Below are 27,036 nucleotides of genomic sequence, written 5' to 3'. Positions count from 1 at the left end.
GGACCATAAAAGGTCGTCTTTGTTATAGAAGGAAATTAAGTTTGTTAAGCAGGACTTTCCCCTCGTGAACCTGTGTCGGATGTGACCAGTGACTGTGCTGTCTTCCAAGAGTTTTTCAGTAACTCCCAGAATAACCTTCTGCATAATCTCACCAGACACCGAAGTGAAACCAACAGGCCTGTAATTACCAGGGTCTTCTTTCTTACTCTTCTTGAAAACTGGGATGACATTTGGCAGCTTCAAGCCAACTGGGACCTCCCGACATTCCCAAGACTGCTGACACTAATTGAGAGAGGTCTCTTAGTGAGATCAGCCAGCTCTAAATACCCTGGGATAAATCCCATTGGGCCCCATAGACTTATATGCATCCAGCTGGAGCAGCAAATACCATAGAAATTCAGAGCTGGCTGAGTTCATCATTCCCACAGTCACAATCTTCCAACTCAGGGTATCCCAGGCCCCATCACCAGAGTTAGAAATGAAGAAGTCATTAAAGGTCTCTGATAATGACAGAATGAGAGGAGACATGGCAGCTTGCTACCTATGAAAGAGATCTGCCAATTTTTAAATCATTTTCCCTCTCTCTTTACTCCTATTTACTAGCATTAACATTCATTCAATCTCAATGAAAGTCAATCTGATGCACTAAAATAGCAAAAATTTAACATAAAGAAAAAAAAAAATGGTTTAGGTTGAATCAGCTCAGAATCAAGCAAACAAAGCTAAAGCAAGAATTAAGAACAGCCAAGGCAGCAACTAAGGTTGGCATCAAAGTAGGAAAGAGCAGAAAACAGGGAGTACAAGATCTCCCACATTTACTGGAAACAACCTGTTGAATCAGCTGATTTGCACATGAAACTTTACCCCATGGGAATTTATATGAGAAGTGCTGCTTTCCATCAGGTAGATGAAGTACAGTAAGAAAGAAGATATTCGTTGCATTGAAAAATCTACTTATAGAGACAGAGTCGTAGGATACAGCAAACCCAGTACATCTCCTGGCTTCCCAAAATTCTCATTGACCCAGTGGTAATAAATAAATAAAATGTGTGACCAGAAATGAGTGGTTGTCACATCCCTGCTGGCTTCCAGCAGCAGAGGCTGGCTGGCATGAGCAACGGTGGGATGTATTAAAACATTGACTCAATGGGTTACCTTGGGCAAAGCACAGTCACCCGTGACCTGACTGCAGAAACTTGGCTAGTAATGGGGCTTCAGGAGGCAGGCCAAGGTTATTTGATTTTTAGACCTGGTGAAATGGAAGGTGAGCATCCTGACAGTTGCAATTTCCACTTTATGGTTGAAAGCACTTTAGGTAAACCATCTGTGCTCTTCTCCCAGAGCCATCCACCACTATTACTCATGGCTTTCCACATGCACAGCCACACATGGCAAATGAAAAGTAGGTACTAACTGCACTGACAAAACCAGTGCCTCACAAAAAACAGAGACAATGTTGAAATACACCGAGGTGAGTTTCTGCAAATGCATCTATCCTCCACCCTACAAAATAAATCAGCTATCAAGGTCTTAATTATAACCCTGCCTCTTTTATATATAAATAAACATGAAAAATACTTGTATTTAGTGAATCTTGAGTGCATTCTGCAGCTTGCAGTCATTTTCCAAGGCCAGAAATTACCCAGAGCTTATCAGTGCTAACTCTGTTCAGCTTCAGCCACACTATTTGGTATTCAACAATCTACCTCTCACTTGAATGAACAAAATATGATGTCAATAACCAGACCATTACCAGTCCCCTAAGTAAGAGTCAAAAAAAAGAACTTTAACCCCCAGGTCCAGCTTTATCTAGCAGGACCGTTAATCAGTAACTCGTTTCTGAAGTGACATTATTCACACTATCTTTTACAAATTTTATATTGCTTTTCTAAGCTTTTAAGCAGCACTTCAGGTCAACAGGTCACCTCCAATGCATTCCTTTCACGTGAAAGGAGCTTTGCGCAATTTTTACCTTAATGCTAAATGCAGCCATGGAATAAATTTTACTAATAAAAATAACGGGATGCTGCTTTTCCTTTGGGACTTCCACGCGGTAGCTAGCCAAGTCCTATTTTAGTGGTGCGAAAAGGGAGAAATAAGTAAGAAGTCAGTCGTTTGACTCAGCTTCTCAGGGTCAAATGGCCATTGGCAGCAGAACCAAGAACAAGACAGAAATTTGACTCAGTCCCCTCTCACATCAACTATAACTCTGCAAAACCAAACTGCATTAGGCGGGGGTTAGTTCAGGAAACCTCTGCAGGATGTTTCCCTGCAACAATACCTGCACTGCAAGCACTTGCAGTCGTTTTTCTCAAGTCTGCAAGCTCCTTTTCTGAACAAAGTAGGCTGAATTTCTTGCTGGCTAATCTTTATTTGGCTATGATGAAATACAGGACACACGGGTGCTTCCCAGCTTCCTGGTCTTTATATCAGCTCTGTCCCAGCTCCATGTTTAACGGGACTTTGGTTTCCATGAGAAGATTAAATGAAGGACTTAAAGCCTTAAATACAGACAATAGCTACCCTGGGGTTTGGGTGTAGCCCACTGATTATAAAGGAAGTCCCCGAGCAGCTTTCCTCTCAGGCAGTGTTAATTAGCAGTTTACAATATTTTAAGATTTGCTTTTCTCTTTATTTTCCACCGCTTCATGCTTCCCTTCTTTACAGTAATTTTCTAATCAGTTTTCAGTTATTTGCTGCCCATTATATATTTTAATACAACGTTTATCACTAAATTGTGCATCTCAATGCCTAGCAATGTGGGGTTTCTCGTTTTTTGGATAATTAACACCACCACAAATTACTGAGTCAATCGATATGACGCATAACATTAATAAATGTTTTTCTTCATAATATGCTAAAAGGTAGATGTGTTTTTTGCACAGCAGAATAAAGCTAATTTAGAATTGACAACCTTGGAATGAAAGGACAAGGACCAGATGGCAGCTATCGACTTCCATTCCTCCTGTCCGGGACTGAATTACATGCTTAGAAAGCTGAATTTGGTTTGCAACTGCATGTTCAGAAATATTGCACAACAACTGGTATTCAGAATTTTGGAGTAATTCAGATCTGCCACACCAAAATATACTTCAGTCTACATTTCAAGAGTATTGCCATGGAAAAAATGCGAGATTAAGGACTGTTTTAATTTCATTTATATGTACACATCTCCTACTACATAAGCTGTTTATATAAATTATGCTCCTATTAGGGCTTGTTATTACAAAATTTATTAAGATAACATTAACAACTGCAGTGTTAACGGTGTAATTCATCTAAGAATATTGTCAGATCTGCTTTTAACTCCTTAGAACAACTATGTTTAATACAAGTCCTTCTAACTTACGGCTAGTACAACACTGGCTTACAGAACAGAATGTCATCATCAAGCTCTGCGATAATCTCCTTTTATCTAAATGCAAAACGGACAGAGGAAAAAAGAGAGAAAAAACAATGTTAATTAGTCCTGGTCATTTGAGAGCTCTATTTTAACAGGCATTTCCTCCTCACACAAAAGACTTGGAAAGTCATAAACTACCAAGAAGGTGACAAGCACACGCTGATAGCATTTGCAAATCAGCCAAACTCCAATTATTTGAAGTCCTTGACAGAAAGCACATGAACAGCTGATCTGAATGTGGGTGTCCTAGCCCAAACCCTACTAGGAACTTTCAAGTCCAGTTCTCTCTTGTCCCAGATTCTCACTAAATAAATAAATAAATAAATAAATTAGATACCGCACCACAGAAAGAGCAACTATTCTCTGGTCTGATACTTTGAACCCCTCATGGAAATGTTGATCCTGCTGTAGATAGTCTCTAGCATATGTATTAATATGAAATCAAGTATCTCTGAAGGGAGAAACTGTTATTTCACATAAAGAGCTAGCTGAAGGCCCAATGAAAAATAAGCTGAGATATCTTCAGTTAGAGAAGGAAAGCCAGGTCACCACAAGCCAGGATATGCGTCTTAAATTAGTGTTGCTTTAAATAAGGCAGTAAACCCATTATCTTTATAGTTCCTCTCCACTTTCAAAATTGTTCTTCAGAAAATGACTTTGTATGAACCAGTAAATGTCCATGGGGCCACCTCACTACAGGATGTAAGAGCATCACCAAGATACGATTCCTAGAAATGAAGAAGGATGCATGTGACATCTTCCGGGAGACCACCACACATGCATCTTCCCTAGAAATTAGAAGAAAGGTGGGAGAAAGATGTAAAACTTCAACAAGTGTACCACAGCAAGATGAACAATTGAAAGGCAGGATTAGGTATCGGGGCTGACAGATGCTTTCAAAGTAGAAATAAAGTCAAGCTTAATTTAAAAAGTGAAACAGGACTCAAGCAATCTTCTAGCAACCTTTCTTTCCTTTGGTTTTTAAATGTTAACCGTAAAGATGACAGACCTGTTGTGTGAAGAATGACTAATGCTATTGGTATGTGTAAAAAATACTACACAGACAGATGATAATACTCTACAAATATGAAAACTACTGACACAGCGATTGCTTTGTACCTCTGCAAACCAATCAGCAGATGAATATTGAAGAAAAAAAATTAAACCATGGGCATCAAGACCATTCCTGTTTGCCAAGGCGGTGAAACTAACTTTTGTAAGAATTGCTTTGAAAGGAGTTTGGAAAAACAGCCTCCACACAGAACTGTGTCTTTATTTGACCATTTGGTTCAAACCACTCAGAAAAACCCAGGGAAGACTGCTGCTAACATGGCTTGCTGTAGGCTCCTGTGTGGCTTTCTTCAGCAGCTTTTCTGCTCAACACGCACCCAACTTGTGCCCCTCTTTATTAAAAAAATAAATAAATCATTAGTTACCTAGCAAGCCTTTCAATATTCAGCACATTAAAGCCTTAACTACACAATGCTCTAAGCCATCATAAGCCAGTATTGCAGCAAAACCCAGTCCCAAACCCCTCCATCAACCTGCTCTGTCCTTCCAACTATCCCCAACCTGTCTCGTGCAAGCAGAGTTGAGCGGCTGAATGGAGAAGTGGACCAGGAACTGCTTTTTTTTTTTTTTTTTTTTTTTTTTTTTTCTGTTCTGCTGTTTTTTCTTAATTTTGGGCAGGGGATGCCTTAGTTGTACACTCTGAGGTGCTCTCCTATTTATGACACCTTTATGGCAGTGCTGGTGTCTGCATCTGGTCACATGAAGAGACAGAAATGAGCAGCTGTAGGATGACACGAGACAGCATCTTTCAGTGGCAGTACCAATGTAGAGAAAGGGAAGTTATGCCTCACAAATCTCAGGATTTCTCCTCTAAAGTAGTGGAAGCCAGCCGTGAGCAGGGTGCTCCTGCAGCCAGAGGGGGTCCTGGTGCAGTGGATTTACTTGGGTGGGCATCCAAGCTCCACCACAGGTGCTCTCTCACCCCCCCTCCTCAAAAAGGAAAGGGGGAGAAAATACAATGCAAAGGTCTGTAAGGCTGAGATAAGGATGGGGAGATCGCTCAACAATTACCATGACAGGCAAAACAGACTCAAAGTAGGTAGCCAGCAAAATTTATTGCCTATTACTAATAAGCTAGAAAAGTAAGAAACAAAGGAAAGAAACAAAAACACCTTCATCCCCATCCACTCTATTCCACCTCCTCCCCCTGAGAGGCACGGGGGAATGGGGCTGTGGTCAGTCCCTGACGCTTCGTCTCTGCTGCTCCTTCACGGTCCCTCCCTGCCCCTGCTCCCCGTGGGGTCCCTCCGTCCCTCCCACGGGGTTCTGGCACCCCCAGCCCCCTGCTCCTGCGGGGGCTCCTCTCCACGGGCTGCAGCTCCGGCCCGGGGCCTGCTCCTGCGGGGGCTCTCCATGGGCCGCAGCCTCCTCCAGGCCACATCCACCTGCTCCACCGGGGGCTCCTCCACCCATGGGGGGGCTGCAGCGTGGAGATCTGCTCCATGTGGGACCCATGGGCTGCAGGGGGACAGCCTGCTCCACCAGGGGCCTCTCCACAGGCCGCAGGGGAACTGCTGCTGCCTGCCTGGAGCACCTCCTGCCCTCCTGCTGCACCCACCTTTCGTTAATGATGGGGAAAAGGTGGCAGGATCAGGAAGGAAAGGCTGCTACTAGTAGCACAAAATGCTCAGTCTTAGGTGAACCAAGCACACTGCAAAAAGATCTCACGATTTTCAGTGACAGGATGATGAAGTTGCCATGGTACTTGACGATAAAAACAAAAATAATGAACAAAAATTACCCTAACTTTACATTCACTCGGGCTGCGTAATCACTATTATTCTATGAGATATTCAGAGTTGGTGTAATTCTGAAAGCGCCAACTCAATGCCCAGAAGTCAAAGCATAAAGAATTATTAGGAAAGTAGTAAAAGCTACCGTTGTGCCAGTACAGTAGTGGCCCATGGCAGGAAATGAGGAGCCATTTCTGCTTAGAAAGAGCAGTCAGGCACTGGGACGGGTTGCCCAGGGAGGTGGTGGAGTCACCGTCCCTGGGGGTGTTCTAGGAAAGGTTGGACGTGGTGCTTGGGGACGTGGGTTAGTGGTGACACTGGTGGTAGGGGATGGTTGGAGCTGATGATCTTGGAGGGCTTTTCCAACCTTAATGGCTCTGCATCTTTATGGTTCTGCTGAACATCATCAATGTAAGTGACACCGTAGCCTAGTCCTGCACATACTTTTCCCCACAAGCCTCTTCCAGATGGATCTTTGGTCTGAACTGGCAGAGCTGCTACAGAAACAACCTTAGCTGAAGTCATCAGCATGTTTATTGCCTAGCTCTCCGTTGTAGCCAGGCTTCGGTGTGACTAATTCTTGGACACACCTTACTTGTCAAGGGTTGTTTTTTTTTTAAGCAAAAGCCAAATGTCTCAAGGACAAGCCGAGCTCCTACCAGTTCCCCCCCCCCAACACTCAGCACAAGAATTTATCTACAATTCATAAACTAAAACCCACCCAATGTGAGCCGTTGGGCTGTCGGAAATGGTGATGCATCATCAGTCAGCACCAAAACGTCCTGCCAAAAATCTTGAGGTTGAGAATTGTATCAACAACCTCAAGCAGTAAGAACACTGCAGGGTGTGAAGACATTTTTAGGAAAGGAAGTCGAGAAGAGATGCTTTAAAGGACCATCACATTAACCGACAGCGTGCCAAGTCCTAAGAACACGATATTTCTACAATTATTATACATGAAAAATTATTGCCCTCAGGAGCAAAACAGCACTCAAGCACTTCCTTTCTTCATTATTTTGGGGTCACAAAGTGCCCATTTCTGTAAGGAGAATGAAATTCTGTAATTACTCTAGTGACGACGAGATCGTTACCAGTACCATACCCTGGTAAGCTTGCTCTTCCTGGCCGTTTCATTTCTGCCTGACTCGCACAGTCACTGTTCCCAGAACAATTAACCCCGAGCAGCAGTTCCAGGAATTACTTGTCTGAGTACAAGTGTAGACACGACTTTCCCCTCACTTCTCTGATCTTCTTCGATCCAGCAGAATACTCCGAGGTGATTACAAAGCAGCATTAAACATGGATGAAAATAAGCCAGCATAAGGACATGCTGATGATAACGTGCAACTTCAGCCTGAGAGTGAGCCTGTTACCTCCTTTTCCTCACAGCCTGTGCTGGGAGGCATATCACAGCGCATCAGCTCTGCCCTTGGATGAGGCATTCCCAAAAAATCATCATACTGAAGCCTCTAACTTTGACTAGCTGCTCAAAGCCCAACTGGCAATGCGCATCTTTTTCATGAAAAAACATTTAACACGGATTTTCTTCAGGTACCAACAATGTGGCATCTTTCAGATCTTTGCTTAAAGCCAGTAATTCAGTTTCAAGTCTCATTTTCTTTCCAGTTTTTCCTTAGCTGGACAGATTTAGGCACAACACATCACCAATAACTCCCTTAAGCCAGGTAAAGCAGTAAGCGTGCTGGGAAACTTTGTGGCCAGCAGCTTTTAAAAGCAGGACAGTATCTTTTAACAGAGCCAAGGATTTGAGGAATTATGAATTGAACAAAACTGTAGACAACAAATAATCTGCTGAGAATGTGGATGTCTAGAGCTGCAAATACAGAAAGATTAATCCTGTAGAAAAAGGAGCATTAGCTGGGAAGAGTTACATCTTCTGAAACCTGTAGGAACAGACTGCTGTACGATCCTGAAGAGCAAAAAGTATTGCAAGTGCTAAACTTCTTAGAGTTTAAGTAGAAAAAGAAGGCAAAGAAATTGGAGTTCCAAAAGCAACCTGATGTCGTGTTTCATGTCAAAATACAGCAACACAAGCACGAATACTGTTTTATGCAACAGATTTAATGACCGCTCCTAGAAAGTATCTCCATCTGCAAAAAATTACACATGAAAATGAGGAGAAAAAATTACATTTGTAGCAAAACTATCTTACAGTAGAGAGTAACAACATTCTGGGCATAACCCATCCCTTAGGATGGCTTTTGGTCTTACTTTGAACCTTTACTTCTGTGACTACCATTGCAGAATGAGCAAACGCTGCTGCCTTGCAAGCAGTTGGTTAACAATCAGATAAAATAGGGTAAAATGGAGGTAGGGAGTAGGGCACAGGAAATCAGATTAACATTTTAAAAACTCCTTGGGTTGGACTAGATGACCTTCATAGGTCTCTTCCAACCCAAACTGCTCTATGATGCTATTATTAGTCAGTCGTCATTGAGGACACATTCCTCCCAATCTGAAAATAAGAAATTCCATTTTCTCAATACAATACAGAACAGTGTCAAAATCATCAAAACGTCCCCAAACTTCTCAATAACTTGTCTGAACAGATCTGAAACAAAACCTCGGAAGACACACTGGTATCTGTACTCTTTGAGGTTGCTCCCATTTCACACTTTTTAGTGATTCTGCAAATTTCGTATTTTGACCTTTGCTTGGTATTTTTTCTGCTGCGCTCTTTGAAAGTTTTACAGCTAATTCTGAAGTGGATATTACAGAGTTTGCCACCCAGATTTCTATCTGGTTATTGCTTCACTCTCCCCACCTCATCTTGAGGGCAATTTCACTGATCTACAGCATCAGTTGGCTTCCTCTGTTACGTATACATGCAGATACCCATAACAGAAACGATTCTAACATCAGTATATCTACACTAGCTTTTATTACATTTGAGACAGAAAAAGATAGCCAATATTGTCAAACGCGTGAGTATTGCCAAGAAATGATGGAATCCAAAGTGTCTTATGCTAAAATATGCAGAGATTCATAGAATATCATGGGTTGGAAGGGACCTTAAAGCCCACCCAGTCCCAGCCCCCTGCCATGGGCAGGGACACCTCCCACCAGCCCAGGTTGCCCAAAGCCCCATCCAGCCTGGCCTTGAGCACCTCCACGGATGGGGCAGCCACAGCTTCTCTGGGCAGCCTGTGCCAGGGCCTCACCACCCTCTGAGGGAAGAATTTCCTCCTAACATCTAATCTAAATCTTCCCTCATTTAGTTTAAAGCCATTCCCCCTTGTCCTATCCCTATACCCCCGGACAAAGTCCCTCCCCAGCTTTCCTGCAGTCCCCCTTTAGGCACTGGAAGGCCACTGCAAGGTCTCCCCAGAGCCTTCTCTTCTCCAGGCTGAACAACCCCAGCTCCCTCAGCCTGTCTTCTTCGTAGGAGAGAATCCAGAGCTACTCCACGATCCTCAGAAACATGAAAGAAAACAATAAAATGCAAAATATACCTCCTTTGATATTTTTGTAACAGGGTTAAGATGCAGCTGAACTAGCAAAAGAGCATAAAAATCCTAAAAAGAGGTTAGAAATCTTTATAAAGTTGTTTAAGATCTCAGAGAATATGTTTATGTAGTAAACTACAGATACAGGTATGGTCACTTGGACCTCAGCAACATTTATAAAAAGCTTGAATTAACACTTTCCAAAATTAAACCATTATTATTTTTCAGCAAATAACGTTAAGACATGATATTCAGCACCTCTCCTCACGGCCACAGACAAAAATCCATTTTTGAAGACTCAAAGGCTAGCTCAGGCTCTGGAAAACCAGGCTGGCTGATGGCTGAGCATTTCCCCTTCAGGTATTCAGAGGGAAGTGATGTAGTAAATTACTGATTTATACTGCTTTAAAGCACTCGGTTTCCAGTTTGCACCATAAAGCCAAGCATAAATGCTTCTCCATGTAAATACAACAGCCAACTATACAATGTTTGATGGCTTGATGGCATAGGAGACGACTGTTAATTATTACTTAATATAAAAGAAGCTGCTTTCATTCACCTTGGCAGTTTGGGGGGGAGTGGAAAGAGTGGTTGGATGCTGCCATTGGGAATTATTTGACTAGCAAATAACAGATATGCAGAGAGCTGCAGCGCTTAGTACCATAAAAATTATTGTTGCAAACTCAACACCTCTTTTTTTAAGCTTCCTTGAGGCTGTTAAAAATAAATTGCTCAGTCTTTTTTTTTTTTCTTGGCTATCTGAATTAGTTGAAACTAACGAAGTACTGTGTAAAGATAAGTGACTGGAGCAAAAAACGTGTTTGTAGACAACAGTGTCTGAGCACTGACAAAAGTGAGTCAGATCACAAGATAAGCCCTGCAGATGGCTGCAAACTACACAAGCCTGTGTTTAGAGCACTCTGAGCACTTGTATGACTTCGCAGGGTCTTGGGGCAGCAGTATTAATTGTATTCAAGTTTTAAAATCACAGCTACAAGAAGGAAAGACACCGTATTTTTTCTCTGAACTGTGATTACCAGATCCCCCACTCCACATTTGAACCCAGTTTTCCTATGTGTAGCCCCGTTGCCCACCTGTTCTGAAACCCAAAACCAGACCTGGACTTCAAGGCTCCTTGTGAGAAAGGTGAGGACAACCAGGTGCCTCAGAAGGATGCCCTCAGCAGGGCTCACCAGCACTCACCTAAACGGGGACCCAGAAGCAAGGCCACCAGCTGAGAGATAGGAGTGGGGGTCTTGGGTTTTTATCATGGTACTGAGGCAACGACCCTTCTTTTACATTAAAATGAGGACAAACATTAACATATCCTAAAAAAAATTACAAATTTCCTGAACAAACTTGATGCCTATTTTTTTTTCCTGACAATCAGGTACTCCTGAGTGTTCGGCAATGTATTTATAGAAATCAAGAAACTTGCATGGCCTCTGCTCTCTCCTTCTTCTGTGCAACATTCGTTCCTTGACCATTTTTCTTCGGGTTGTGTTTCTGTTGGCATCTAATTAAAAACTACAGCATACACAGAAGAGAATGCTGTGACTTTCCCTGAAATAACAGATGTTATATTACACGTGAAGTCTGTGTATCAGCAAAGCAGTAAAACTGACTTAGGTGACAAGGTATATGAAATTATCAAATGATCAAAACTTATGTTTCCCCTGATCTCATTAAATTACAAACATCTTGCTGTTTCCACAAGAAATACGTCCAATTATTCAGTAACAACATGCTTTTTTATATTCAAGCCCTCTGGATTTTTCCTTGTGAGAAATTCTCAGCCATTTCTAAACAGAACAAAACCCAGGTTTCAATGTTTCTGATGAAACCGCTGCGTTTTACAGGTCCTGTTTGGAGAAAATTGAAGTGTTCTGATCCCAGTTTCACTTCCTGAAGTTTCAGGAAAATGAAATTAGCTTCTAAAGATACTTCTTTATTCGTCCTTCTTGCAAGAAACCTCATTGAAATATATTCCCACAGAAAGCTTAGATTTTGTGAACATGTTTTCCACCAAAGAGCATCTCCAACTCTTCCTGTGAGTCTTACAGTCAAGATTCAGTGTCTCTTTTAGCAACTTCAATATAGGAGCATACTAATCAGGCTTTTAAAGACATCATACTAATTTTAAACCCTGATCACGTTATGAATTAACACCGTGTATGACTTCATTGAAATATTTGAGTACTGTTACTGAAGTTGCATACAACCGCGTAGAACTTGGTGCTGCCTACTTTCTGTGGGTTTGGCAAGTTTGGCTGACTTACGAGCATCCTCTCACCGTAATTAATTTTTAACCACCAGGCATACAGAGGATTCCCAGAATATTTCCCTTCAGCTCTCCAACTCCAGAATGTGCAAAGGTCACACATGATGTAGAGAGCAACGCAATCTGAAGCCTGTTGAATTTTACAGCTTCTCTTATTATCTGCACTTGAAAAAACAAACCTGAGCTGCAGCTTAGCCATTTCTCCCAAACCTACCTTCCACACACTTCCTATTTTGCTTATTTCCTAGCAAAATAAGCGTGCTGTTCAATACTGAAGCTCTGCATGTTCAAGCTGTACAGACCTAGAATAAAACTCACCTCTCCCAGGCATGAAGACTTCAGCAACACCTATAACCTTTGGCACAGCTACAGCAACTAAAAATGAATTCTGACTGACAGGTCTATGCAAGAAGAACCGTGCAGAGGCACTGTTTGAGCACAGCATGCTCAAATGCATTAAATGAGCTGCTTCAGCCCCAGTTACACAGATCTCCCACATTTTTTTCCCCCTCCCAACAGAAGCTGAAAGCCATTCTTAAGAAAGGGTAAAGGGCAGAAATGGTTCACCTTTTTAAAAATAATAATCATCAACTTTACTATGAATGCGGGCTCTGAGAGGATTACTTAAAAGAAGAAAAATTTTCACGAAATTAGCAGGTCATGGCCACCGTAGATTTTTATTGCATTTAAATAAGGAAAAGCTTCCTGCCTCAGAAAATTTAAAGAATAAAAAGAACAAGCTAAAACACAAGTTGACCTTGACGTTTCAACACTTTGCTTCTGGTAAGGAAACAGAGCATTTTCACACCAACTCACTCTAGATACAAACGTTTAAATTGTTCTGTGCATTCCAGTGTTTGTTCCCTCAAAGGAAGAAGGGCGAAGAACACATGGAAATAGCTGTTAAATGTAAAGGAATGACTTTGTTTTGGATGAAATTTTACTCACTGCCTTCACTTTCACTGTAAAGAAAACGCCTATTTCTGCTTTTGGCTAGCGTGGTATCTGTTCCGGGCAGCTTCACTGACATCAGTGCAAACATATAAAACATAAAATATAAAATTTGTAGGGAAACCAAAGCAATTACATAACATTTTACAGCCCAACGTGCACCCACAAGTGCCCCAAAAGCAGCAGACAGAAGCCTTATGTATAAATGGCAATTTATGAAAATTTCGTGTAAGGGACCTCAAGTCAAATGCAACAATCAATCAGTACTACTTCTGCAAAGTAGACTTCTGTATTTTCTTTTTAACTTAAGTATCTAATAAGCTCCTCTTTTGTCACTCAGTATGCATTTTCTACAGCTATTCTGGGCCAAACGTATCACTCAGCCACAGCAAAAGCAGCAGCTGAGTTTTACCATAACCTTCCAATGAAATGAGTGTGTAAATCAAGGTACTCCTCAAGTCAGACACACAACTGTGAGACTCAGCTTGAATTTCTCTACCTGACTTTCTAGTCTAGATGCTAGAAAATTTCCAGCGTCTTCAATGGAGCAGATCAGGTGCTTGGCTGTTGCCCTGCATCACACCCCCATCTACCTCAAACAGCAAAGCATGATGATGGGCAGCATGTCCATGTTACTGTGCATTTTTATCTTCCTTCGTGAAAAAATCAGGTGTACGTTGTTCTTTAGTATGTTATAAACATCACTATTTCGAGCCATTTACATTAAAAAAAATATAGGGTGCCACACCAGAAACACAGATCTCTGGAGCTTAGCAGAGGCTTCTAAGCATCGCATGGCCAATAGTAAGTTAACGGCAGGCCAAGAGTGGAAACAAAAGGAATCTGAAAGCCTTAAAGCTGAACACCCCACAACACTCATTGCAAAGTTTCACAGTTGGTTTAAATCAGTGTAAGTGAACTGGTACTTCCCTAAACTGCACCTGAGCATCTGCACTTTCTGCTCTGTCCTTTCACATTAGCACTGCTAAAATTATAGCAATTATGTGATTGTAAGGATTAGCTTAAAACCAAATCATTTTCCTCATTCAATGGACCTCGTGTATACGTACAGCTCAGGGGAAGAAACAGGACTGAACGGAGGGCAGTCTGATTACTTTGTGCAACAGCCCACGTTTAGGCTCAGTTAATCATGAAAACCATATCCTCAGTTGCCTGGTGATACGAGAAATATGAGAACCTAATGGATTTAAGAAGTACACAGTTAAGATAATGTTTGTAAGCAGACGTAGGACCTTTGTGGTCTTTCCTAAATCATGGGTACTTAATCTGCTCACTCTTACCCCCATCCTCGTATCAAACATTTGCTTTTTTCTTTAAGAGGCTGCAACTGGTGACTACTGAAACCCGGAGCTAATAGCTTTCAAAACTACTGTGTCTACTGCAGATGTGAAGGACCTGCGTAGCCACATTTTCTTTTTTTTCACCTCTATCAGTACACCACTAAACCATCACAGATAGCAGCTGAGAAAGTTTGACAAAACCCAGAAACATGAGCAACTGGTACACATGACAGTGTACGCTGCCCTCTGCCACCCAGACCTCACTCTGACCTCTGTGGTCTCCAACATTAGCACAGACACGACTGTGGAGGTTAAATATTTGCTCAGATTAGTTTTAAACCAAGTCATTTTCCTCACTCAGCAGACCACTTCTGTGGTCTGAAAGTACCTGGGGGAACCTACACCCCACTGCAGGGATGGCTCTCTGGAAATTGCCGAGGAAAGCTTCTGCTCTCGATGCAGATCGCTGAGCTCAGGGGAGAGGTCCCAGTCACACCAACACCTCCCAGAATGGCTTAACTCTTCCAGGAGGTCTATTAAGAAAGTCTATTAAGAAAGACTCACATGACAAAATCAGTTCTGTCATGACAAATGTCCTTTCAACCAAGCTTAAGACTTTGAAGATGCTTATCTGATGGAAAAAAAAAAAATGTCTTATTTAATTTATGTTATTTTGTAATCGTTTTGGTTGTCCAACTCCATTATTTCCAAGATATCAGCAGAAAAAAAATGATGTGAGAAGCACATCTCCTTTGTGCCTCCTCCAAAGTGTTGATGTGTATTCTTACCTTGTGGGTCTCCCCTCACTGTCACACTGAAAACGTAACCACCAAAAGTGTGCAATGTAACAAAATTCATAAAGCACCGAGTTTGTGTTTCAACAAACTTTAGAAAAACATGCTGGGAGGAAAAGAGCAGTTTTGGGGGTGAAGTCAGCTGAAGCACCTCTAATACTGTTTACCCATACTAATGACATGCTACATAATCATTTAAGTGATCTTACGATGCAGAATTTAAGGAGGCTATTTGCTGACTTACGCTTTTTTTTTTTTTAAGAAAGTAATCGTTCCTCGTGTTGATCAAGTCCGAGCTGTGCTTTTTGGCAGCAGTTCTCCCCAGACAAGCATTTTCATGTCAGTATTTATCTATACTAATTAGCTTACCAGCTTGAACAACTCTTACGAAACGTTTTTTTTCCCCCCCCTAACTTCTTACACTCCAGTTTTGTGAAGGAAAGCAAACTAATTTTATGGTTTTTAAAACTATATGAATTCACATAAATCTTACAGAACGAGTACGACAAATTCTTTCAATAGCTTCATAACGCTGCCCTTTACAGAAAAGGGAACAGGAATGTGACTGCGAACTTTGAGCCACTTTTGACAAGCAGAGGTTAAAATCCTCTCGTATAAAGGCAGAGGCCTCCCTTCTGTCAAAACTGCAAGAGGCTGCAAGCACTCGATCCGGTGGCTGCAAGTAATTTGGCATGGAAGTGAAATATGTCTTTAAGACCTACATGGATAAACACCAGTTATCCTGACACGGAACCCAGTCCTGGCAAGAGAAGAAGAGAGGCTGGGCAAAAGCTTAAACTAAAGACCTGAAAAATAACAAGCAATTACCTTCAAAACTAAATAAATTATAATCTTCTTTCTACAAGTTCTGCCCGACCCCATTTCATCCTGTACGTTTGGAACAGCTTCCAAAATAATTTCTGAAGCGTCTTCCATTTCCTTCCCGTCACTCCTAGGATCTGCTTACTATAGCAGCTGATTTTTTTTATTATTTCTTTCAAAGTCATGTTTCTGTACTTGCAAAGTATTCTGAACACAACTTTTGTCATTAAACATTTTACAAATTTCAGCCAATTCCAGTTAAACTCTGAATTTTCTAAACTATGGTTTAGAAAGTATAAATTTGAGTAGAGCCAGAATGTTATAGTCTTAGGGAAAGCCATTTTACTTCTTTCTCTTATATAAAATGTGGACAAATCTCAACTACTGACAATATTTGAGCTGTAGTAGCAGAATGGTTGGATAAACGTCCATCCCTTTAAAGCCAGTCAATCAAATGATTAAAGCTTGAGAAGATTTAGTGTTGTTTAACCACCTACTAATGTACTGTACTATCAACTGCCATTACAGTATACCTGATGATGTTTCCTTGAATTAATTTATAAAGAACTGCTCTGAACATCTCCTCGGGATGTATCTGGATACCTGTTTTAAACCACCAGCTCACGTCATCATCCCTAACAAACCAATAGCCAAGTGGACTCAAACTACTCTAAGTATGCAACAGAAATGGCAATTTTGTTCTTCATGCAAAGTAATTTCTCCCTTAACGTGAGAAAGGGGTAAAAGCTTAAATTGGCAGAAAAGCTTAAATTGGCAGTCCCTAACACACGCTGTTCCTAACTACAAAAACTGAAAAATTAAGAATTGAGCCTGGCAGGGAGGGCTAAGTAAACGTTTCATTTCTTACCTGCTACTGTTGCATGTATCAGATAAAAGTGGAGAGCACGATTTTAAATCTATCAGACAACAAATGACATGTTATCAACACATCATCAACATTTTACCAATTTACTGCTTACTCCTTCCAGATATCTTTATAATCAAGTTCTCAGAAAAAAAGTTTACTTTGCACAAACAAATATTTTAGAACATAAGCAAAAACTTCTGCTAAGATTTTCATGAGTTGTACAAAAAAATGCAACTCAAAACCCCTTATGCAAATATTTATCAGTCATCTGTTAGTGGCCTAAAACACTGCTGTAACTGCTTGTGTGCATTTACAATGCAAACAGCCAATCTGCATATCCCACTACACCATTTGCATAATTCTAGGTAAGCCTTACGTGTTCATTAGTGTAACTGGAACTGAGATAAAAGCTTTTTTCACTGTTAGAAACTACATGTTTCCATCAATGCTATAGAAACGTATTTCCAAATTTGAGATAACATTCTTTAAAAAACTGACCCATAAATTCAGTTACCTCGCAATAGCTGTGCTCAACAGAAACCAAATAACGTCAAGATTAAGCTCTAAAACGTAAGCAGAGGATGCATACAGCATTTTCCGAAATAAAATATTCTAAAAATATCTTCAGAGCTTGTATAACGTACTCCAGGGTACAGTTCCACACTTTCCTCCATCAAAGAGCACAGGAAACTTTCTGCCAACCCTGTTCCTAAAACCTTTTATGCAAAATCAAAATGAAACAAGGGGGGGAAAAAAAAGTCAAATTAGTAGCGTTTGAAAGATTCTCCAATTTTCTCATTAAACCTCTTAAGAATTTCCCCTTTAAATAAGAGCATCTATAAAGCCTCGAGTAGTCTTATGAAGGATTACATTATGCTAATAGGTACTGCGATGCCTGAACGCAGCCCCAACAGCAGCACTTGAGATTTGAAGCTCTACTTCAAAGGAGAAGGGGTCCCAGCTAGGAGAGAAAAGCAATATAATGTATTTGTTTGCCTCAGTTACTTAGAAGTGATTAACCACCTCACGTTGGTTTTGCTTTCCACTTTTGTCAGCTTTTACATAGCATTCTGTAATAAAGATACGTTCTCGGTAGACGGCTTCTCTTTATGGTATCAGGTATAAAGGACAGTACAGGAAACAGCAAGAGATTGTATATAACTAGTGGTTCAAAGAAACCACTTATTCATACATGGGCATACCAAAATTATTGTGAATAAATGTTTCAAAATGAAATACAGTGCCCCACGCTCCTAGAATTTCACTAATTTGACTAAAATTGGCATTTTTAAATTATGATTGGTGTACACTGCACATATGTTTAAGAACAAAGAACCACAACAATCCATTATGCTTGAGTTGTCCGAAGACACCGCAACAAACTACCTTTGCTATACTAATATTTGGGTCTAAAAAGCCCTCCCTCCATGAATCCAAAGGGTGGAGGAAAACACAAAAAGGACTCCAGCAGCCTGAAATGAAACAAAAGGAGAGAAACCGTTTCCTCTTTTTGTAAGCAGGAAAGGAAGAGCTGTTCTTCCCATAAAGGAAGCACAAATAGAAGAGAAAAGCATTTCAGCTGTACAGAAATGAAGAACTCTTACTTTATTCTGAGCTTCCCTTTTCCTTTTTAAGCCATTACACACAAATTATTTTAACCTGGAGAACCTAAGAGTCTCACAGCCCAAACACTTCAGCTTCTGTTGCCCCCCCCCCCCCCTTTTTTTTTTTTTAAGGATAGTTCAAAGACTTTTTGCATCTATGTATCAGAACATAGCTAGTAACAGAAAAAGTAATCCAGAAAACTGGTTATAATCAGTCAGTCTTTCAGTAGAAAATGTTTACAGTTTTCTTTTAACTTTTATGTGTAATTGGTATGTGCAGTTTCATTTGCATCAAGCTAACCAGTTTCCTGACACGAAGGGCTCTTTTGCTGGCTATACAACAGTCATCCAGTATTGGTCTGACTAGATAAAAATTATCTGTTCACCATAAAACATACAAAGCTCATTTTAAAACTTGTCTACTACACTGGTGATTGGTTTTGATGGTCTTGTGTTTGTGTGTTTTTTTTAAAAGGTAAATAATGCAATTTTCAGTGTGCTAGCTGCTTTACACCGCCTCCGTGGAAATGTCTGAACAGGCAGCTACTGAAAGGTGGCTGAGAAGGTCCAAATTCAGAGTGACAGCACAGCCGAGGCTATCAGGGAGCTCTAGAGGTCCCCAACCACATGCCCTGCTCCAGCATCCAGCAGGGCCCCCAGACTCCCAGGAGGAGCCCCCACAGCCTCTCTGGGCAGCCCGGGCCAGTGCTCAGCCGCCCGCCCAGCACAGAAGTGCTGCCTGGTGCTCAGAGGGAGCCTCCTGCCTGCCCCTTGGTGCCCACTGCCCCTGGCCTGGCGCTGGGCACCCCTGAACAGAGCCTGGCTGCGGCCTCTTTGCCCCCTCCCTGCGGGGATTCCCAGCCCTGGGGGAGATCCCCCTGAGCCTCCTCTTCTCCAGGCTGAGCAGTCCCAGCTCTCCCGGCCTCTGCTCAAGGCAGCAAGACCCCATTTCTGGTTCACATTGAGCTTGGTGTCTACCAGGACCCCCAGGTCCTTTCCTGCAGAGCTGCTTCCCAGCTGGGTGCCCCCAGTCTGTCCTGGTGCCTGGGGTCACTCCCCCACCCCAGGCGCAGGGCTCTGCACTTCATGGTGGGCTTCACAAGATGGCTGCCACCTCCCCTCACCTCTCACCTGAGGTCCCTCCAGATGGTGGCACAACCCTCTGGTGAACCAACCCCACAGCCCAGTTTCATTGCCTTCGCTATAGCCATATAATTATGCAGTTGAATCAAGTGAAATCCTTGAACAGATCCTTTTACTTGGCAGGGATCTAATCTACAACTACAGAAAGTTTATCTTCCTACATTTTTACCCTTTTTGCTAGCCATTGTAATTATCTCAATACCATATTTCATAAAGTGTTCTCCATCCAAGGACTTGTAACTGTTTTTAACAATTAAGATAGCCTCAAAACCCAGTAAGGAAGTGAACAATCTCTTACACAGAGGGTAGCTAAAGCACAAATTCAGAGAAAACTTTACCAAGATTGGAAAAAAAACAAGTATCTGTCACACAGCCGGCTACAGACTTCCTGGCTCCCGGTCTCAACTGTTAAATTCCTTCCTGTACATGCACACACACACAAACTCCAGTAAATAGACTAAAAATGCTTCAGAAATCATCACTACCCCATGAAAATGAATAGACAAGTAACAAGGAACACTTAGTACAAGTGAAATACTATCCTGCTGGGGTTAGTGATGTTACTGTGTTACTGATATTGCCCTTGCTTTTTCTCTAAAATAAGTCAGAACATGTATTGCTAGCATCAGTGCAACACACGAGTTCAAAATTCATTTCACTGCTATGATATCTTCATGATTCCAGCACCGAAGACTTGAACAACATTAGAGGAACATGCAACACTGGTCAGAAGAACTCCAGAAGTTTAGAAAGCCTTCATGTTTTATTTCAGTGAAATATTTCTTTGCCATTCAACTTGGACTCCTGAATTTAAGGGGTCCTCATGCAGCGCTAGCAACAAAGGGTAGGACCTAACTCCTTCTTGTCTCTACTTTGGAAAAGCAGACAGACTTAAATACGTATCTCCCTTCAGTGGCAGCATCATTTCCCTTGGGGGAAAAAAAAAGCCCTAAGCATACAGGGCCCTCCCTGCAGCTGTTTCCTCCTGCCTACCCACACCTGCCCATGCCAAAGGGAAGCTTGCCGGCAGCAAAGGTGGGTAAGGAAGGTCATTACTATGTGAATTCTTCCTCCGTAATAACTAAATTTTTTTTTTTCCCCCTCCCAATGCTGGAGCATGCTTTAGGGTTTTCCAAAGCTGACAGCATGGAGCACAACAGCTTGAAACTTGAGAGCGTGCGATGAGTTTTCCTCCCAGCCAGCACTGGCTCTCAGCCAGATGAAGGCTCCTGCAGACTCCAACGCAGGCTGTCCTAGCAGAGGTTCTTCCGCACAGAGAAGCGTACAAGCAGGTTGGAATGCAAATTCAAACAGCATTTGATAACCATCACTCACATTTAATTTCAGGAAAGGGGGATGCAGTCCCCTTCTGCCATACAAATTCTGACAATAAAGAGAAAATGAGTCAGACTGCCTGCTCAGTCACATACCCATTCACTGCAACACGATATGAAGTCAAAACCTGTCATCTTGGGCTTTTCAAGTTTTCTTCTGCAGGTGGGGAAGCCCTGCAGCTGAATGCTATTTTTGGAAGAACACAAGTATCACTTACTTCTTCAGTTTGTGCGAGGGGTGCATATTGCTCTAGCAAAGCAACCAAATAGGTACAAGGGGAAGTCCCAAGCTTACCTAAGGACAGCAGAAGCACTACCTGATTCCCTAAAATACAGCTCTGAGCAGTTCCTGTGTTCATGATACAAACACAAGCATGGTCACCAGGCTGTGGCTCTTACCGATGAGCTGCAGGCTGAAGATGCACCTTCACAATTGCTCCAAAAAATATTTAATGTGGCAAAATTGACAGCATCTCTGGTTAGACATTCCCATCCTTTCTCTTTGCACCCACATCTCAGTTCAAATGGAGAATTAAGAACTGATGAATAAAGAGACTTATTCATTTCCATTTGTTTCTACTTCTAAAGATGAGTTTTCACTTGAGGTTTTGACATATGTCAAATTCCAATACTGCGGGGATTTTAGTAACTGAAACTGCCCCACAGCTTTCCTGAGGAAAAAAAAAAAAAGACAAGTCAGAGTAGGAAAATTGAGTATACAGCTCCTATGGCTTGATACAGGACACTGGAAAAAAACAAAACCACCTTTTATTCACAGAAGGCTGCCAGGAATGGAAACAACATTCAACCATGTGTTACAACTGCTTTTGTGAGGAAAGCCAGGAAAGGTAACTTCATGTTAAACTGTGAATTGAGTTAGACACACAAGAGACTCTGCCAGGCTCACTTTTTCATTTCTTGCCAACTTGGAAGTGGAAAACATACTTTGCTTTACAGTTATGAATTTCAAAAATATTTTTAAAGTACACTTCTAGTGGTTATTTTCTACTGAAGCAAAACTGCTCGACTTCACCTCCAAATCAAGGTGAAAGGGTTTCACTGAAGCTAACCTGAAACAAAATACATGAGACCAATTTTAACACTGTTCTGAATTTTGTTTGAGGTATCTTGCATTAAGAAACTAAGCCAAAACCCTGTGGAGGGTATTATTTTTCTCTCCTTCACAACAGACTAGACAATTTCTGCCTAGCAGAGCTTTGCTTATGTACAGCTGATTAAAATCTCATTCAGAAGAGCCACGCCACCCAGCCAGATATGAAGAGGTTTGTTTTTCAAAGACTTTGAAACATACTGGTTTTGATGCCAGAAGTCAGAGAGTCTCTCCAAGCTGATGTTAAATAAATGAGTCTGTCTAAACTGGGATTTATCTCTTATCTGCCCCTAAAGGCAGTAAGAGCTGCTTTTTTTAAAAAAAATTACTTAACAATTTAATTAGTTACAACATGTTTTCATTTCATTACTCAGCGACTAACGTGAATGTTTTGTGCATGTGTGATAACTGGCCCCATTAATTTATCAAAACCAACTGAATAGTGCAGTATTTATTTCAGTAACGTGTATTAGTTCTGTGCTTAGGTACTGGAGAAAATGCTTTTTCCACAAAAAAATAAATGCTTGAAATATATTCTGTAAAAAGTGCTTATTAGAAATAAGTTTGAGATATATTTCCTAGCCCAGATTAAAAATGTCTCCTGCCACTGCAACACATCTCAGCTGTGGGAATGTCCCGGAGCAACCCCCAGGGCATCACCCCCTGCCACTCCCTCTGAGTAAATCATGAGGCAAAATTATTTAATTACCTACTGGCATTACTCTGTCCCTCATGAGGAACGTACTGGTGTACTGAGGGAAATACACACAGGGCTAATCAGCTGATTTTTGGTGGTTAACATGCAGTCTCTTACAAGGAAAGACACCCTTCCAAAAACGTAAGCTTAGTTCAATTCCACGTGAAACAGAAAACCCCTCTTTTACTACCACCTCTGACAAAGAGAGAAACCAACTTTTAGGTGTGAGAGCTATTCTGACGCAGAAAAGCCTCATCATAACCAAAAAGGTTTTTACAGTGAGACTTCCCAGCTTCCCCACAGAGCGCAGAGCACCTCTGGGGAGGGGAAGGGGGGGGGCAGGAGGAATTAGGGACGCGGCAGTGGCTCTGAGAGACGCAGGGCAGGCGAGCAGCCCCAAGCAAAACCCTTCCCCAGCGAGGCTGGCCTCTCCTCCCCGTGATGTGACGCTACAAAGGGGGCCAGCTCTTCCTGCCCTCCACACCCAGAGGCTGGGCCAGGCGGGGCGAGGAGAAGCCGGGCGCTGAGGCGAGCCAAGAGCCGCCCAAGCACCCAACTTGCCGCTGCCGTCCTGCTCTCGCCTCCCGCCCGTGGCACGGCGAGCCCTCAGCCAAGCTGAGAAGCTCCTTCAGCAGAAAGAAGGCTGAGAGGGGAGACATGGCAGTGAATACGCTCCACCGAGCCTGGGAAATCGTCCTCTGAAGCCTACATTGCTGCTGGTTACTTCAGTTTGGAAGAACAAGGCTGGGAGGACAGGAGCTGCAACAGAATGAGGCAGAAAGTCCTTCAGCAGATGGAGGGGGGGGAAGAAGGGAGCTAAAAGCAAGCCTGGGGACAGCCACCTCTGCTCCAAATACGAGGTTTTACGTTGAAAAGCTGGCTGACTACAATAGCTGTGGGAAGAGAAAAGCGATGTCCCGGGGGTTACTGCGGGAGATGCGCCCCGCCACGCTCACGTCGCTTCGCTGAAGCTCTGAGGAGAAACCGAAGCTGATCAGAGCACCCTGTCACACATCTGCAATCTCGCTGCAAGTCTGAAAAGTCGCAATAAAAATATCAGAGAAAGCTCCCTCTGAACCGCAGGAAGCCAGGCTTGTATTTTAAATATACCATTATAATGGTAAGCTCTAATTGTTCCACTGAGGACTCCTTTAAATATACTCTATACGGATGTATCTTTAGCATGGTATTTGTTCTTGGCCTCATAGCAAACTGCGTTGCTATCTACATTTTCACTTTTACATTAAAAGTGCGAAATGAGACCACCACGTACATGCTTAATTTAGCAATATCTGATCTGCTGTTTGTGTTTACATTGCCCTTCAGGATTTATTACTTTACGGAAAGGAACTGGCCCTTTGGAGACATTCTTTGCAAGATTTCTGTCACACTGTTTTACACAAACATGTACGGGAGCATTTTGTTTTTGACCTGCATAAGCGTGGATCGCTTTCTAGCTATAGTTTACCCGTTTCAATCGAAGACCCTTCGAACCAAAAGAAATGCAAAAATCGTCTGCGCCGCAGTATGGATAACAGTGTTAGCAGGGAGCACACCGGCGAGCTTCTTTCGGTCTACAAACCTCCGGAATGACACCGAACAAAGAACATGCTTCGAAAACTTTTCGGAGGACACCTGGAAAACCTACCTATCCAGGATTGTTATCTTCATTGAAATAGTGGGATTTTTCATTCCACTCATCGTGAACGTGACCTGTTCTACTATGGTCCTACGAACGCTGAACAAACCCCTGACGTTAAGTCGGAATAAACTAAGCAAGAAAAAGGTACTCAAAATGATTTTTGTCCACTTGGTGATATTCTGCTCCTGTTTTGTGCCTTATAACATTACCTTAATACTGTACTCTCTCATGAGAACGCAGACATGGATTAATTGCTCAGTGGTAACCGCGGTCAGGACTATGTACCCTATCACCCTGTGCATCGCCGTCTCAAACTGTTGTTTTGACCCAATCGTGTATTATTTCACTTCGGATACAATTCAAAATTCAATAAAAAGTAAAAGGCTCACTAGAACACGCGATAGCAGGGTCTCTGAGATGCCAGTTTCAGAAAACTTTATTCAACACAGCCTTCAGACCATAAAAATGAAAATATTTGACAGTGACTCTTCAAAATAAACTGCATTAAGAGACTGCTGGGACTAAACTGGAATTAGAAGCCTGCACATTTCTTCAGCTGTGAAAATATATTCTGATCTGTAAATGTTACTCCTTTACATCAGAAAAAAGTTTCTGGCATGAAAAAGTGTTAAAAGTATTTTCTCTATGTACTATTATGCTTCAGAATTCACATCAGACATCTGTTTTTACTGTATTTATGTTAAAAACAAGCTTCTGTTTTCAAGCCTATGCTACCAAAGTCCAAAGACTAGTTTGTCAAGTCAGAAAATGAATGAGAAACTAGGTCACTTCTAAAATTAACCTAACCACTTGTTTTAAAATAATTGTATCGGTTTCCAAGTTACTGAGGACAGGGGGTGAAACTAGCTGGTTTACAATGCAGAATCCACTTACCGATCATATTGGTCATGTAATTACAGCTAGCATGCCTGCTTTCAAATTTCCTCTTCCCTCTCCCTTGGCTCCTAACCCCTTTTTTTCCTCCCAGCAACTTCCTTCATCATAAAAGGCTTCGATCACTGTGCTAGTAAGATCTTCATTTTCCCTGTAACCTGCCCTTCCCCAGTTAACCACCTTCCATAAGTAATAAATTACCTGTCTGCTGCCTGTTCCCCAAAACCAACAGATTAGTTATCTCCCCTTCCACTAACATCCCTTTTTTCTCCACAGGCCCAAACTATGTTTTTCCCAGATTATCTACACAATTCACGTGCTTACTTTAACCTCAAAAACAATTATTCTCAACACATTCAGCTTTAAAGACTGCTGTTTCTGTTTCAGATCTGGAAAATAAAAAAGACTACTGTTTCTCCACTTATCTGATAGAATATATTCCTTCTTCACAAGCCTTACCTCCATAAAGAAATTAAATCTTTGAGTAGTTTAGGGCATCTGGAAACAACTCAGAAAAACTGGTTTTTCTTCTCACCTCTGTCTCAGATGTCTGTGTAATTATAACAAAAATAACCTGATGACTGAAGCTGGTGCTTTAAAGTACAGTACCACTTTATTAAACTCTTTTCTGAGAAGCTCTTCAACTCAACACAAATTTTAAGCAAAATAACATCCTCCAAGTAAGGTAACTCAATCCGAAAATACCATTTTGTTATTAAAAAGACACGACCCTTGATGACTAGGAATGAGTATGCATGTTAACCAAAATATTTCTTTCAAGAAACTTTTTGGTGTCCCTTATAGAAATTCAAGACACAGTAATGTTCAGAACGAGCCTTCCGCTCAAGCTTGGTGCCCAAGAAATATTTTGGCTTTTTAACATTAGCATTTAAAATTCCTAATGTTATTTTGTTGTGACATTTATAAAGTTAGTTGAGGCTATGTGCTGGCAAAATTGAGACACTGTAAAAATCAAAGCCAATGTAAAAGGAGAAGTTTATGTATATTACTGTGACAAACAGGAATATAAATACAAAAGAGTATTTTTAAATGTCCTGCTATGTATGTTTCTCAGTTATCAGAACACTGTACATTTTCCTCAACATTAATTTAACACTAAAATTAAATAAGTACTTAAAAGGTAGAAAAAACAAGTGTTGTTTTTTCCCTCCCCAAGGACGATGAAGTGAAGAACTGAATTAAAATGCAGTTATATTTTAGATTTATGGCAGTCAATTGCACCACAGATGGAGTACTCTAACTGAAGCACTTTTACTTCAGGGCACTACATGGAAGAATGACTTGATGTTGGAGAAAATGCATATTGGGCTATCAGAGTATATGATGTATTGTCCGATCACATTTACTTCTTCCGCAATACTTTTGCCTAACTGTTACAAGTCAATTTTACACTGAATACTACTACTGGAAAACTTGAGTTACCCAGGCCACTAGAAATTGATAGATTTAAATGCTACTAAATTAGAAATTCATTCTCTGTACAACTGGTGGAAGGAAAATTCAAACGGTGTAAGCTAAACTACAAGGATAGGCAGACATTTAAGTTTATGCTAATATCTGAAAACAGGCAATGCTCTTAGTTGGGAATCTGATGTTTTTCTGATTCATATCTGACTCCAGAAAAATGCATGAGAAGAACTCCTGAGTAGAAATCCAGTATGATTCCTATACAAGAAGTCACTGAGAAATTCAAAGTTCAGAAGTTGGATACACATCTGTTTTGAAGAGCCTGTTTAGTATTTGGAATGGTAAAAAAGCTTTTTGTTGTCAGTATTTGCAGTCAGTTCTACCCTTCACACACGCTCTTCAGTTGATAAACTTCAGGGTTTTCTTTCTTAATTGCTCTGAGAAGAGATGCTGCATTTCAACAACCACATGGAAGCATCCACCGTCGGTGAC

At 41.5% G+C, this 27,036-nt stretch overlaps 2 protein-coding genes across 3 annotated transcripts in view; one reads left to right on the top strand and one right to left on the bottom strand.

The window, feature by feature from the left end:
* RB1 (RB transcriptional corepressor 1) overlaps positions 1–27,036 on the bottom strand; it is an 80,940-nt gene that overhangs the window by 11,380 nt on the left and 42,524 nt on the right. The gene's annotated exons all lie outside the window — the stretch shown is intronic.
* LPAR6 (lysophosphatidic acid receptor 6) lies at positions 23,124–26,197 on the top strand. Its single transcript, XM_032199477.1, has one exon. The coding sequence runs from the start codon at positions 23,698–23,700 to the stop codon at positions 24,718–24,720; it is 1,023 nt and encodes a 340-aa protein (XP_032055368.1). The 5' UTR covers positions 23,124–23,697; the 3' UTR covers positions 24,721–26,197.

The sequence above is a fragment of the Aythya fuligula genome, chromosome 1, assembly GCF_009819795.1.
Source record: "Aythya fuligula isolate bAytFul2 chromosome 1, bAytFul2.pri, whole genome shotgun sequence".
In the NCBI taxonomy this organism is placed as follows: domain Eukaryota; kingdom Metazoa; phylum Chordata; class Aves; order Anseriformes; family Anatidae; genus Aythya; species Aythya fuligula.
The sequence above is the reverse complement of the archived record's forward strand: the minus strand, read 5'-3'. Positions and strand labels throughout refer to the sequence as shown.